The sequence below is a fragment of the Lycorma delicatula genome, chromosome 1, assembly GCF_047948215.1.
Source record: "Lycorma delicatula isolate Av1 chromosome 1, ASM4794821v1, whole genome shotgun sequence".
Classification (NCBI taxonomy): domain Eukaryota; kingdom Metazoa; phylum Arthropoda; class Insecta; order Hemiptera; family Fulgoridae; genus Lycorma; species Lycorma delicatula.
In genome coordinates, this window is record NC_134455.1 from 229,407,245 (window position 1) to 229,424,560 (window position 17,316).

General features: G+C 26.8%; 1 protein-coding gene across 1 annotated transcript in view; it reads left to right on the forward strand.

Annotated features, from left to right (window-relative positions):
* Window positions 1–6,962: 6,962 nt before the first annotated feature.
* RapGAP1 (Rap GTPase activating protein 1) overlaps window positions 6,963–17,316 on the forward strand; it is a 753,456-nt gene continuing 743,102 nt past the window's right edge. The window contains exon 1 of the mRNA XM_075373977.1: window positions 6,963–7,112. Coding sequence (XP_075230092.1) covers window positions 7,066–7,112 — 47 coding nt within the window. The 5' untranslated portion in view covers window positions 6,963–7,065. The remainder of the gene's footprint in view (window positions 7,113–17,316) is intronic.

Here is a 17,316-nt window from a genome sequence, read left to right on the forward strand (position 1 = left end):
TACTTTTATTATTAAAAAACAAATTATCAGCATTTATACATTAAAAGGGCAGGGAGTTTTTCTGACTGCTTGAGACTATTTGCATTCTGTTCTTATGACTGACTGATCTGAAGTATTTGAATTCAGTTGTTTTTTTGAAGTACGAATAAAGACGGAAGATGAAACTTTGCATGTTATACCTGCTGCGGTTAGGAATTTAAAATATATTTTCTTCAATCGATAATCGATAATAAATCCTAGAACTCACTTAATTTTTTTAGCTATTTTCCAATCACTCTCAAAAATATTATAAATCTGAGCAGTTTATATAAGTTCTAACCGAGTTAAGATCTTTTCCTGCCTGAAAAGATTTACTCTAAGCATACTTTTTTTACTATCCTCGCTTGAAGTACACTTAATAAAGAATGCTTTATAATGCATTGTAAAGAATGCTCAAGTTCTGTTCCACATTCTTTACCGATAGTCTAATGAAATTCCATTCCATACGTTTTAGACTTTAATGGTCTAACTGCATCTATCTTCCTATCGACTGAAGTCAACTATTGGGTCTTTAACGATTCCATTTTCTCCTTCAGTCTACAATTTTCTTCTTTCAACACACAAATTTTCCGTATTTGATCCGCTTAGGGAATATTTTATAATGAATTATTTTACCATTGAATCTGATTAGATTTCTCTGAAATTAAATGATGAATACAAGTATCTCTCTTTTCTTATAAGATCAGAACATTTCACTGAAAAATTGAAATTTAGTGCCCATAGATTAACAGGAATGAGGGTGCTCGTGAGCCTATAAGAACTAGGGCCAAAAGGATTATGAATTGAGATGGAATTCTTAAAGTTAAATGATCTGTATGGTACGGGAGAAGTACTTCAAAAGGGTATCCGTGACTTTTATAATTCTTGAATTAGGATCTAATTTTCCCTTAGATGCATTTTCTGTTTTCTGGACAGGAGAAAAATTGTTAGAAAGATGATAATACAATCCACTTATTTCAGAAACGTTTGTTCTCAGTGAATCGTTTTAATAGTCGCTTACACTGTCTGTGCACAAGATACCACATCACATTTTCATTTACTAAATTGACTCTTTACGTATGGTCAGTGTAAAAGAGAGAGTTTCTTTCATACGCGTTCTTGATTGTCATTATCGTAATGACACTATTATATGGTAAATGCTATTTTGAAAATGGGAACCTGAGAAATATTACGTAGTTTATAAATAATATTTTATACTTAAAACTAATTTATAATTACCGTTTAGATTTCTTTAGTTATAAAAAACTGTTAAGGGATATTTAGTAAAAATATCAACTAATTACACTATTCAAAAAAAAATTAATAAAGCAGATCAGTTCAATGACCTAGTTCAAATGTAGATGGTATAATTATTAATAAATATACAATATATAACAATAAAATTTATGAAATAAACTCATTAAAGTAAATATACAAATAAAAAATATAAATAAAAATTAAAATAAAAAAACGTACAAAGTTAAAAATAAACAAAAAAATATTCTACTAATGTTAACTAAAGAACACGAAACAAAATTATACAAACTAACGGTCATTTAAACTTATTACTAACACATTTATTGTACAAAGATTACGATAAAATTCCCCACAAAAGATCAACTCTGGATTAGAATGATTTATCTGCGAGATTAAAATAATTTTATCAATAATTCAACAGTGTAAAGTTCGATAACTGATAACAGAACTCTACCAACGTCACGTCTTTAAGAGAGAATAATAAAGTATTATTCTCGTATTATTATTATTATTAATCATTATTACTTCATTCAACCTTGATATGTCATCATGAGAAAATAATATTAGACCAAACTCGACTTCTAGAGTAGCAACTAAAATATCATATCTTAATTAGCTGATTTCAAGGTTATTTTTTAAAAATCCTTTTGAAGTGATTTCACTAAAAATGAAAATTTGCATATAACCTAAAATTTTACAGCAATTTCTACCGGCTTAATCGACATACCCTCAAAATAATATAAATATATAAAACAAAAATTTTAAAACATTCCCTAAAATTTACTACTTATCCATCAGTAAATTCTTCAATAAGAAAAATCATCCTGCATTAATTTAGAAATTATTAATTATTCTATATTTATGCTACAAAATTTAATGAGTACATTAGGTATAAAACACGTAAGTGAAGTCAGAATATTTTGTTACGTTACTTTTTAACCGTTACTAAAGCCTACGTCATGTAAATAAAATATTTTTCTTCCACTTTCTCATATTATAGTTTTATCAATTTTGTAAATTATGAACATATCAAAGCAGTAAAACTAGATGAATCGCTTATTAATATTTTAGATATTAAACCGGTAACTAATTTCTATAATTTAGTTTGGATTTTTACCCTTTTACTTGTAACAATTTCAAAACTTATTTTCTCTTTTATGTACTTAATGTATCTCATAAATGTTACATTTATTAGTAGTTTATTTATATTTATTGTACGGTAATAAATTTAAACGAACAAATTTTTTATTCGGTGTATGTGGACAGCTGTTTTTTGCTGTTTTCGCAGATCTTCAAAATACGAATTACGATATGTTGTGAGTGATGTGAGCCGGCCACCACACAAATTGACCGAGAACAGAGAAGTTTTATATTTAAAAGAAAAAAACTTTAGTCGATACTTGACAGTAGCTATAACGTTATACATGACATGTTAGCAATAGTGGACATGTTTTGAGATCAACAGCCGCCAACCAGTGGTCTTTGTGGGCGGATCACAATTCAACTATACCAGACACCTCTGATCGTTCTCTTTCTTACTTTCTATCCTTAGTTGCTCCTGTAAATTAAAGAACAGCAACTACAACAAAAAAGAAAGAAAATAATAATAAATAAAAAAACTTTAATGTTTATCATGTATGAGACTTCATTTTACAAACTAATCATAGACTGCAAATTACAAGCACATGTTAGTTTTAACGCTCTCCCGCTCCGCATCGATTCATCAAGTGTGTTCATAACGACTTTGTAAAATCGTTTGATGCGGTATAATTTTAACAACGATGTTGTTTTCATGATTGGAGACTAATAACAATTAAAATTATTTTAAAGTGCATTGTTCGTAGGCGCATAATTACATATCTCCTCCATTACGTCTCTTCTGTAACGCCAGTGTCTCGTTTTGGCTTTTTAATTATATAATACTTTTACAAGGTGTTTCCTCCCCTCCTGATCATGTGAACTGGCGCGCTCGCGTATGTTTGTATCTTTATACACTCTGCATTTATTATCATGAATATTTCAGTTCTATGTGATTTTTTTGTTAATTTAAAAAATTTATTAATAACACCTCTCATCCAGAGCGTTTTGTCTTTTAAAGCGTTTTGTATAAAGAAGTTACTTAATGGCTTTCCACTGCCAGAATAAATCAGTTTTGTATTCTGATTATTAATAGCAAAAGCTGACAATTTCTCTTCTGTTCATGAGGTATGCCCAGACGTATCAGATATTCAGAGATTGAGTTGATCTAATAGCTCTATAATATTAAACAGCAACACTAAATATTACCCTTAACTAAAATAAAATATCTCAGAAGTATTACTTCATTAATACAGTAAAACATAATAAAACAAAAAATAAATTTAAAAAATATTATCGCAGGAAATATTTATTAAATAAATTATAATAAAAATGTATTACTAGATTTTGTACATTAGGATTTATTAATAATGTTTATAAATAATCATCGAATTATAACACCAAACATAGCAGTATTTTCTTATACATTTTTCGATTTTGCTGATAATCTAAGTTCTTAATACGAAAAATATTTCCTTAATTTTAAGTATAATTTTGACATACACTCGTCCGTTTATTTGACATACATAAGGACACCTAAATGTTTAATACAGAGCTAATAACAATTCTTCTCAAGTCCGATTTATTCCTAATGAACCAGTTTTTATGCTCAAATTTTTATTTTTATTCAGTTTTGTTCACGATCCATTTTTAATTATTTATAAACCGATTTTGTATGAATTAGAAAATCCAAAAACCTGTTAATTAAAGGTAAAAATTCCTCTTCTATATAAGAAAGTAAGTTTTTTATTTCTGAACAATTCCCTAAAGGCATTAAACTCTCAAACTCAACTGTATCTTGTTTGTAGCCCCGGATGAAATTCTTATCGTCAAAATATTGCTATCATGAAAAAACAGTCAGCGAAATGATCCCAAGAAGTTGTTTATTTTTATGAAAATTAAAAAAGCTTTCATCAAACATAAATACAGCATATAACTTAATGGGAGCTGTAGTGCGAGTTAAATAAAGATTTAAAAAGGTTTAAAGGTTTTTAGAAATGATTTTTTTTAATTTATAACTGGATTTAAAATGTTATCAAATAAATTGTTGTCTGATAAGTAAAATGAAAATAAATATAATTCGAAATTGATTTAGCAAATAAATAGCAGGTCGTTAGATTTTTTAAGTGACCTTTTAATATAACAGATCCTGAACTCAGTGGAAATACAATTAAACTGACTTTTTAGTGTAATTTCTTGGATCACTAATAAAATTTATATGAAATAAAAAGTAATTTTCAAACATTAAGTTCTGGAACGTTTAGTTAAGCAATTCTTAATTAAATATAATTTGGGGTTAGATTGTAAATTTAAAGAAATAGTTTTACTTAATAGTATAGTACAGTATATTTATATAACGTATGTAAAGCCTTAAAGAAATTTTGCTTGCGGTAGAAAACGTTTATAAGAAAGATTAAATAAAGTAAATTTTTATATTACTCCATTTTTAAATAGTCATTTCCGACACATTATATTTATTTATCGTATTAAAAGTAATTTTAAATTTTCTAATTACCGACCAAATTATATCAAAATTATACAGTAAACCGTTCAAATAGTTCCATTACAAATGATCGCTACAAGAAGTACAATATTAGTGGATGTTGTTGCTTTCTGAGAAAATAAGTTTCCTTAGTATCTCTTCTACTTAAGGATAATCTAACATACTACATAAATAAAAAATACTAATACAGATATATTAGAGCAACATTTTTGCAGTGAGTAATACTTTACAGTGAAGTGTTAGAAATATAAAATATGTATTCACAATAATCAGCAGAAAACAAAAAATTTATTCATGTCTGTTTTATGTATATAATACATATATATATATATATATATATATATATATATATATACATGAATTGATTTATAATGAAATTTATTATTGAATAAATTTATACCGAATACATACGAGTAGTGTTAAATGAGCTTCTGCTCTATCCGAGTTCTGAAGTAGCCTCCTAGTCCACTGACTTTTAACCTAGCCCATTGATTTGATGAGTACAAGCCAATCAATTCTGAGAGGATTTCATGTTAACCTCTCAATCCAACTAAAGTCATGGATTTTTTTTAAATACTTCTAAATATAGTAGTTAATACTAGTATTGCTTGCCGGTTAAGATTTAATTATTTACTGTTTAATTGATATCATCTATAAACAACTGTCAAAACTTGGTAAAGTGATTGGAACAAGTTTAGATACGCAAGTCGGATTCTCTTATTTAGTAAAATTAAACGTGTCCACGTAGATTTGACATCAGTCAATGTTTTACAATTTTAAACTTTTTCCAGTGGAAAATAGTTATGTCAACAATGTATCTTTGAAGAATATTCTGCAGGCAATTACATTTTCTTTCCTTTTTTTAATTTTTTTTGATGTCACTTCATTGTTTATCCAATAATTCAACAATACTCATCAGTACTGCATTTTTTTTACTTTTCATATTTCATATTTATAATATAACATGCAACGAGTTTCATGATTTTTCAATTTCAAGTAACACGATTTTCGAAAGGGGCAACATATTCTACATTTTCATTAAATTAAAAAAAAATAATAATAATAATTCTCTGAACATCAAAAATATTAGTAAATAAAGTTACAACATAATGTTTTCATAGATTCAAATTTTTCTTTTATGAATTTTATATTTCTACATCGTCCTAAACACAACATAGTTCTACACGTCCTAACAGTCAAAAAGTATACATTTTTACAGTTAAATATCAACCTTTAACAACCAATTTTAGAAGTTATAATACTTTTTTTCTAATATTTTTATCCTTTACAATAAAAATAATAAATCTTAGTGGTAATAATATTTGATAATGGTAAATATAAAAAAATATTTACATCAAACGAGTAGTCATAAATATAAAAATAATCATTTATTTGTAATAAGACTATTAGTGAGAATAACTGTAAATAAACGGTAATTTAATCATAATCTAATTTCAATTTTACTAATCTTTGAGATCTGCTTATTAGATTACATATAAGTTTGATTTTTCGTATGTCAAAAAATAAGAAAAAAAATTAACAGAGCTCTTATTCGTAAACTTTAATGTTAATTATCAACGTATAATGTAAATTATTGTGTCATATTCTGTATTCTTATTAGTATCTATATAACAGATATTTTGGATCGGATTTCAAAGATATTTATAAATTAACTAGCAGACAATATAGCTGACATAAGGGACTAGTATTGAACAGGAAGGATCTTTTTATTTTTTGTTTAACAGTTATATTAGGAAAACAATAATTACCTGGATTTCAGTCCATTCATTACTAAACTGTGAATGTAGGTAGTGACCCATTGTAAGGATTTGTGCGCTTGTGTGTGTATCACAGTATCGGCGGCAGAGGCCGGTGCAAGTTTTTCCTCAGGTAGGCGGACCACGGTGAACCGGTGATCAGGAGCGGCAGCAACTTCTAACCGCAGTCTGCCGCTGGACGCGGAACCTCCTGGAACTTAAAGCCGAATGCTTGATAACTTATTTTTTCAGTGATCTGTTCGTACAGCTTAATATTCATATATTTTTCTGTAATAAAAAATAACGACATGCTGGTATATTTTAAGAAATATAATTTAATTACAAATCAGTGTTTACTTTTAGTGAACTGTATTCTTAATTTGAGTGATAAAATTTAAAATTATATTGTTTCAAGTGAAATTAACAGTGTTTAGTTGTGTGAAAAGTGATAAAATGAAGTTCGTTATACAACCTAGAAGGGAACAATGGACGAGATCAAGGTAAATTTTATACGTATTAGAACAGAACACATGTGATTTATTAATAAACAGTAGTTTATAATACGTTGTTTGCATAGTTTTTTTTTATTAACTGTATATATATATATATATATATATATATAATTTATTATTCTTTTATTATTATTATTATTATTATTATTATTATTATTATTATTATTATTATTATTATTATTATTATTATTATTGTTATTACTAAGAATCTAAAAACGTCGATAAAAAAGCTGAGATTTATTTTTTAATACTATTGGAGGAAATTTAAATTCAAGTTATAAAGTCTCAAACACATATTGGTAATATGGTTCGCTAAAATTTATATTTACAGCAGTTCACAAAATACGTAAAGGTTTTTCAATTCATACTTACTTAACTTTTGGATTTGGTTGTTCACAAATAATTTTTTCTTTACAATTATTTTTAATTTTAAATTAAATCCAAATCCAGTAGAACTGTCCTAGGATGAAAATAAATAAATAAAAATAGCAGATTAGGATAATTCAAAGACTTCTGGAAAACAAATCACATCTTTGATATTCCTTAAAAACTATAGGATTGGTAGGTATTTAGATTACACTTATCAATACAATTATTCAGCAATGCGATTGAGCTGAGTATTTAATATTTTTATTAAATATATTTTGGAAATGCTTCAAATTTTGTTTCAAAATCTTTATATATTTTCTTAGAAAAATAAATTTTTTATTAAAATTTTTCTATAAATTGTAAATACTAGTTCATTTTGTAATTTTTCTGAACATTAAAAATTGATATTTCTAAAATTATACCGACGTAAGAAATTATTATGATATAAAAGTAATAGTGTAATTATTTATTTTCTATGTTTACTGCCAGCTGCTGCAGAATATCTTTCATTTTGAACTCTTAACCGATCAGGTATTTTATATATTAAATATGGATTTGATATTATTATATTTTACGAGATAGAAAACGTTATGTAACGAAAAGGTTATAAAACAAAAGCATGATTGAAAAGAGACTGAAAGTTCAGAAAGTTTTATTCAGACGACTAGTCATTCTAGGATATTTCTGCTCCAATACCAACCGTTTCCATGTGCTCAGCAATTATCATTTTAACATTAGAAAGTTGATAAATGAATATGTAATAGATAGGTAAAGTTGATAAGTAGCATTCGGACGTGATGTGAATAATGAAATCGTGTTGCTATTGTGTACGCTATTATGAAAACAATCTTAAAATGTATTCTTAAATTTAAAATTTTAGATTTAGTGCTCGAACATGTTTTCTGATGGCATAACCAAAACGTACGTGTAGCCGATCGAAGTTATTAACAACGGTCATTGATAGATTCTGGGTAATATTATTAATAAAAATAATGATAGTATTAACAAAAACTTATAAAAATAATTTGTTTTAACTTATAAAACTTGTAAAGTTTTTATGATAATTGTAAGTAGCTTATAAGCGGGTTCAAATGTTACAGAAAACACTTTTTGTAACTTAAGAAAAATACTACTTAAATAAAAATGTAATATAAAAGTATAGGATTCGTTTTTCTTTTTAAGTAATATTTATACGCAATATACTAATAAAATATAATTGCTCCATATATATATATATATATATATATATATATACAAAATCTTATTATACTATAGAGCAACCAACAACCTATTTCAAATAGCTGGTGCTCTTAAAAATAATTACAAAAGAAAAATAATAATGGTTTTAAAAACTCATATAAAATTAAGAAATTAAGTTAATGTATGAAAATATTCATTACGGTAGTGGATTATTTTTGTTGTGGGTTGTCGTTTTATTGAGTTACAATTTAAAAAAGATCAAGGAGATTTAACAATTCAGAGCACTCTCCATTTAAATATTTTTTTGGATCGTTGCCCTGGAGCCATCCGATGATCCTAATCACTTCTGCTTTTTAATATTCATTATTTATAATAAGCTGTCCGGTGAAGACAAACTGGCTGGTTGGAGCCCCACTAACATATAAATACTTGAATTAAAATATTTTCTTCTCTACATTTCATTCGGAATTCAACATAATACGCGCGCACGTACAAACATGCTTGCGCGCGCATATCTTCATTCCCGAATACACAAAAGCGTATAACTTTTGTACGGCCGGTTATAACATGTATAAATTAAATTTATGATCGGGTTATTACGTCATATTCAAAACAAATTGTTACCGTTTGTGGTATTTTATTAAAATTATTATTCTAACATTATTAACAATATTCATGATTTGTAAAACATAAATGATGCTTCTAATTTACTACAAATTTTGTATTTTTAACGTACATGTGTGGCTATGAACGTCATAGGATGTATTTATCTTATCTTCGAACGACGATAGTTATAATTTATTATAACGGTTTCAGGTGATTTAAAATATTAAATAAATTTCCTGGTGCTTTATAATAGTTAATTCTCAGAATATGTGTGTATTAGGTGGAATATGAAGTCACCTTACAATAAAAAGTAAAATTGATTGAATTTTTTTTATGCAATTTGTTAACCACACTTTGAGTGGACTTATAGAGAAACGGTAACTGTAAAGTTGAGAGAAATCGAAATATTATCACCCGTACTGCAAATAATATAAAACTGCTGATAATATATTTTTTCTTTCATTGTAAATCAAAAGATAATTTTAGTTTTTTCACCATCATATTGACTTACAACTGTCCATACATTACAGAGACATACATTACATACAATGTCCATACATTACAGTACAATTAAAATGCTAATGCCCATACATTAGTAGTTTAATTAACATATAATTAAAATTAACCTATATTTTTACATACGAGTTAAACAAGTCATTGGATTCAGACGAATGAATTAGGTTTAAAAAGAAATTTGCCTGAATTAAAATTTGTTCGAATAATAGCATTAATAGATAACTTGGTGTACAGTCATAAAATAAAATTAATTAGGTCCAATCATAGATTTATTATTAAATTAATAATAAATGATTAGTATTTTCAAGATAAAAAAATCAATAAGAAAACTGTTTTATATAGCAATCTGTAACAAATAAATCGAGAAACTGCTAGCACGCATTTTATTACAGCCTCAATTCATAAGAGCTTACTGCGGAGAAGCTATATAATAATTGAAGAAACACTGTAATAGAAAAACTAAAAACTAGAGGATGTAACTCCATATTTTTACTTCGTTGGACAAAGTAAAGGAAGTATAGTGATTGCGAAAAATTTCGGTTTTCAGATTTCAATAGAAATATCCATTTTTACCATCCCTGAATCAATTTTAACTAGTTTTGGCGTGACGTCTGTACGTACGAACGTATGTATCTTTCATAACTCAAAAATGATTAGCCGTTGAATGTTGAAATTTTGGATTTACGACTGTTCTAACATACAGTTGTGCACCTTCCTTTTTGATTGCAATCGACTGAACCAAAAGCGTCCAAAAAAGCCCAAAACCAAAAGTATTTGGATTTTGTACTTTTCTTAACTGCAATAATAAGCCTTCATTGAAATCTTTTCAACGATAAATATACGTGGTACTTATTTTCATTGGTTCCAGAGTTATAGCCAAATAAAACGTTAATTAATTAAATATTTAGATCTTACAGGGGGAGGCACATCGATTCGAATCAGATCTCCTTTTTTTTTAAGTTTTTTTTAATTTAAATATACTGATTTATTAATACTTTTTTAAATTTAAATATATTGATTTATTATTAGTTATTATCCTCTGATTGAAAACAATTTTTACGATAAATAATAATTCAATAATACAATAATAATATTACAAAATATCAGAAGTTATTAATATAATAAAATTTTATGTAATTTTTATTTAAAAAAAAAAAAAAAAATGTGGTGTCCAAATCAATTTTTTTATAAAAAAACATCAAGACATTTTAAGAAATTTATGATTTGAAACATAGTTAAGATTAAATGTCATATCTTAACTACAAATTTTTCCTTTAAAACTACGTGGCAAACCTTTTTATTTTATTTCGTTTTTATTTAATACTTGATTAGACTATCTTTTTAAGTATTTCTCACAAATCACCCTAGTAATATTTAAAGCACTAAATGAGTAAAATTTATAAATTACTTATTGTAACTGTTCTATTTATATAAAACATTTATTTATTTTTATGTAGGAAAGCAGATGTTAAGTTTTATAATTTTTATTTTTTATTCTGTTTTTTAGCAAACGAATATTTTTTAGCAAGAATCAAAAAAAAATCTTCCTGGTTCGCCTATTAAATTACATACACACATTTTTTTAAAATGAAAATTATATAAAAGTTTTCATTAATAAGTTCTGATATTTTTTCATATATATATATTTCAGAGGTTAATAATTATTAATATATCAATATATTTAAATTTAAAAAAAAGGAGATGAAGTCTGGATTCGAACCGATGTGTCTTCCCCTTCTAAGATAAAAATATTTCATTAATTAAAATTTCATTCGGCTATAACTCTGGAACCAATGAAAATAAGCTCCACTTATGATATATTGTTGAAAAGTGGTCAATGAGTGCTGATTACTGCAGTTAAGAAAAAGTCCAAAATCCATTTTTTTTTTTTGAAGTTTGGGCTTTTTTGAACATTTATGTCTTAGCCGATTGTAATCCAAAAGGGAGATGCACAACTCAATGTTACAACAGTTCTAAATCCAAAATTTCAACATCCTACGGCTAATCGTTTTTAAGTTATGAGAGATACCTACATACGTACGTAGAGACGTCACGCCGAAACCAGTCAAAATGGATTTAGGGATTGTTAAAATGGATATTTCCCTTGAAATCTGAAAACCGAAATTTTTCGCGATCATAATACTTCCTTTACTTCGTACAATGAACTAAAAAAATATATTTTAACATAATAAAAATCCTCAAACATTATTATTATAAGCTGTAAAATTTATTGATAAACTAGTTGAAACTTTATAGATGATATTTATTTTTCAAAATCTTAAGAATCTTTCATAATAGTGCAAAAATGAGTCACACTACCGCAGTTAGTCATTGATTTCAACCTTAGAATGTGTAATTGTATATTCTACTTGAGTCTTCTAAAGTTTCAACTAAAAATTAACACGCTTTTAAAGCAGTTTAGTATTCTAATTTTACGAGTTATATTATGAAGAAAACGTGCAAATGTAGAAAAAAAATCACTAAACTTTTCATATCCAAATTCTGAAAATATATATCACTGAAGGGAGCAGAAATTAATACTATTTAAGTTTTTAAAAAATATGTTATCTTTTTCAGAAAAATTTTCACAGGAAGACTGATGTGGTATAAGTAATCAACACTTTCGCAACAGGTGTTTTATTGTGATTTATTAAATTTGTATAACTTGGAGATAATTACTACTTTCTGCCTATATTCATTACGTAATAAAATTTAACGAAGTATTTGCTCGTATACACAAATAATTTTCATCCGTAAGCCACTTTAGCAATCTATTAAGAATTATACTAGCCAGGCTGATGCTACGTTTTAATACGAGTAAATCAAACTTTTAACTTTTCTGTTTTAAACCATCGTGTCAGTTATTTTTATTTCTACCTATCTAGTGTAATGTTATTGCACTAATATCAACCTGAATGTTACAATAAAATTATTAAAACTTTATATCACCTTGAGTAATCTAGTTATTACACCTTTTTATTTTGTTCATCAAGATTTATTATTTTTTTAACGACTACTTTTTCTTATCTCACAGGATAATCCAGTGTATTTCAAGGTAAACTTAATGTTTTTTTAAAATGGCATTATGTGTGTGTGTGTGTGTGTGTGTGTGTGTGTGTGTGTGTGTGTGTGTGTGTGTGTGTGTGTGTGTGTGTGTGTTTACATACTCATACCATGAGAGAAAGAGAGAGAGAGAGAATTAAATTTAATTCAAATGGAAAGAAGATTGTATAGTGTTTGAAAATCTAACCTTTACATTACATAGAATTTCATTTTCATAAGCCTTCATTTTAACATCATTTTTTTCCTAAAGGTATTTATTTATTACCATCATTATGAATGCCTGATATTTCCGAAATGAGATATATTGAAACCTTTTTTATTTTTTTTTCTTGACATTCGAACGCATTTTGTGAATAACTGTTATTCCAATAATTTATGGCATAAATAGGCTATATCTTTTACATTTCATTTCTCGTTTAAATTTAGTTTAAAGTGTTCCCGGCAACTCATGCACCTAATTCCTCTTGACAGCTGATTTTCAATCATAGATAAAGTCATGTTAGAACTGACAACTTAAAATGAACAGTATAAAAAACATGCTTGAAGTAATTGTATAATGAACTTTTAATGCTCGAATTAAATATACTGTAAATCGTTTTCTTCTGCTGGGTGTAAGCTTCTAACAAAATGAATTTTATCTCTTCTGTACGTTTTAAATATTTTGATTAAATCCATTAAACAGATAATTGTGTCTTCCTACAAAATAAAGAAAAGATTGCTTGTGATATTCTTTGAGTGGGAAGTAAAACGTTTATATTTTTTAATACCCATTTTGTATTATTATGCTTAATAGTAATAATGCGTAATTATTAATAAAATTATGCTTAATATTATTAATAATTATTATGCATAACAATACAAAATACTTATCACAATTGGATACTATTGTTTGTTGTATACCATCCATACGCCGACATCTGTATATAACTACATATAATTTGTAAAGAAATATTCAGTAAAATAGAAAATTTATTACTGTTCTTAAAATGCATTTTAAGATTTATTTTTCTATGTAGCTTTTATTTCTTAATAGCTTTTCTAAAAAATAAAAACTCAATTTTTAATAATCTAAAATATTTTTATTTTTTGTAAAATTAGTTCTAAATAATGATTAAAATTTATCGGGTGATGATATTACGGACTAAACAGGAAAAATGTTTAGTCTGTGGTGTTTAATCCATGAACAAAAAAGACCGAGTCCCGGGTCCCGGAGGGGGACCAGGGACGGCACAGCCGGGCCTGGTGGATCCAAATCTGGGGGTTTGAGGCGGACGAAAAGTGAAATCCGACCGGCGGGCCGAGACGTGGAGGCCCGTTAGAGTAAAGGATACTCCCCTGCTGCAGCATCCGGCCCGGGGGAGAGGAAGAAAAAAAAAACATGAAAAATGTATTACGAACCAAAAAAGTTATTATGGACTACCGGTAAAATTAAATCTATTAGTCTTACGACTGAAGAAAGAGAAATATGTTTTATTTAACAAGAATAACAATTAATATATATATAAAGATATTGAATTCTTTTAAATCTGATTTTGAATCTAAACAAATGATTTCATTAATTATTTCAAGATAAAACATTTTCTATGCAAGTTTTTCTTGTTAAGATTTCACCAAAATCATTTATGGATTTTTAATTACCAAAAAGAGAAAATTATCAACAGCAAAACGTTGTGTACTCTTTACTGCTAAATCATTAAGAGTAAATATATATCACTGAAAAGGATCTGCATAAGACAAAAAGCTTCTGGTATGAAAGTTTTTTTCTGTTATTTGAAAAAATACTTAAATTGATTTCATATTTTTTAATTTATCTTTGCTTATGTCGGTTTCAATTCACCGTTTCATTAACGTGACATAAACTCAAATGAAACTATTAGAACTATTTCCTTATTATATCTTATTACTTTATAATAAATATTATTTTCTATTCCAAAGCCAAAACATGAGGATGAAGACATACAGACGATTTTTTTTATTTCCTTCAAGAGTAATGGATTCTCTGCCGAACAAAGATGTAGTGAAGAGGTATGATTCATTATAATGTATGAGCGTTTGCATTTAATACCTCAAAATCGTCAACCTGTTATTTTCAGCCATAAAATTTTTCATACTTGCTATCTTTCTTTTTTACGACTACAGAGTACGTGCAGGTTGAAGTACAGCCACGCTGTTAGAATTATCCATTTTTACAAGCTGTAACTACAATGTGAGAACACGAAATTTATCTTACAATTCATTCTATTACTACTCCACTACTTTCTTTCTCACTTTAATACTTATTTTCTTCTTATATTATTTTCAATTGTTGGCATATAAATTTTAATAGAAGAGATTTTGTATTTATCATCTTCACATTTGTTTATAACATCTTTCAAATTACGTAACTTATTTTACTAAATTTATGTTTGTAATTACTTAGTATCCTAATTCCTGCTAATTTTCTGCATCAAACAAAATACAAAACGTCACCAAGATGCATAATCTTCCCAACTATAATAAATGAAGTGCTAAATTAATATGCATTGTATTCCAAATGTATTAAATATAGATATAACATCCCTCATAATTCCTTACCTATATAATAAGTCATTACTAAAATTGAAAAATATTAATTCCCCGTATATGGAAATCATATGTTAAATTAGAGAATAAGAAAAATAATAAATATTAAAATCGTATTATTTGTTTTAGGAGTGGGATTGGTTTCTTTTTAATTTTTTGCCTAATTGTTCTTTTGACTAATACTTAAAAAGTGTCAGAATTAACTTTCAAAAACCTTACCATCGCACCAGATATAACCTTCCCCAAAAGTAACTCCTAACCATATAAATATGTACGCCAAATTTTAGTAACATCATCAATACAATTGTAAATCGAAACTTTACGTACGCGCCCGCACTCAAATACAAAATATTTTTTTATAATCTTTTCGCATCAGAATGAAAACTAAAACATAAATAAGATTCTAGAGCGAGAGGAGGGGATCACTGCGATCAAAAGACCCGGGTCCCTCACAAAATAAAAGGGGAATAGGAAATAACAGAAGATAAGATGAAGTAGAAAAGTCGAGATGAAATGTACAGAGAAGATGAAAAAATATTTACAAATATCTTGGTTTTGAGGTTTCTAGAGCTCAAAAATACCCATATTTCAGAGGTCATTTTTTTTACAGAAAGAACATACTAGAGGTACTTTTCCTTTATAGTAGTTGGCCGTAATAAAAATAGAATATTAATACATTAAAAATATATATGAAAAGCAGTTCAATATAATGAAAAAAAGATCAATCAATAGTCATTATGATTTAATATCTTCAAGACATCATTTCTATTCAAAATAAATTCTCCTTTAAAATTTAATGATAAAGATGAGTAATTTTGAAATTACAAAATATTTTTGAATGTAAGAATTTTTTCATTTGCGCTGTAGCCCAGACAACAAAGTCATTCTAACTTTTATAAAAAATACTTTAAAAGGGAAAATGATAATTTTAGTCCGAAATGAAGTTATATTTTTAATTTTTTTATAAAAAAATCTTCTAAAGAAGTATAATGATAACTTAGTAGAGTTAAATGTAAACGAATTTTTTGATTGAACTTCTTCACAAAAGTTAATTATATTTTCATAGAGTTTAAACAGATACGTCTGAAACATTTATTATACATATATTTTTTGCAGTAACAAAATAATTAGAAAAATTAAAGAAAATTCATAATATTTAAAATAATTTTTAACTTCATCACTTCCGAGTTGGGAGTCAAATATGAACTCGATACAACTGCAGGATAGCTCACAAGATTGTTGAAAGCTTTATTAAAGTCAGTTATCAATCCACAAAAAGCGGAAGCGGTTATTTTTACCGCTTCCTTTTTATTTATGTTTCTATTAATATTACTCCCTATTCTGCCACTGCTTTAACGTACAAAATATTAATAAAATATATTTTCAATCAATAATGTTAAAATAAAACTTTCAGTGCTTTACAGTAGTCAACACATATTCGTTTCCTCATGAGGTTACTCCATAAATAATCTATAAAAATGAAAGATCTAATTCCCAACAATTTCCACCTAAAAGAAACTGATTTACCAAAGACATACGTATTCTTTTTTACTATTATCCTGAGATGTGAAGTTTTTTATCACAATCGTTCTTAATGAGAAAACTGGAAGTTATTTCCAATCTTTGTGTTAAATATTCCAAATAACTAAAAAATATTTGCCCGAGAAATTTCTCTTAGAGAATATAATAATGGATTTCTTCATTTTTTTCATTAAATTTAAAACTTAAATATATTTACTGTTGATTTGAGTAAAACTGTAAAGAAAACAATAAAAATTAAAACAGCTGAATAGTTACAGCACTTTGTTTACAATACCAAGTTAGTTGGTACGTTAGCTTCGTAATTGTGTTTAATAACTTTGGTATTGGTAGTTAG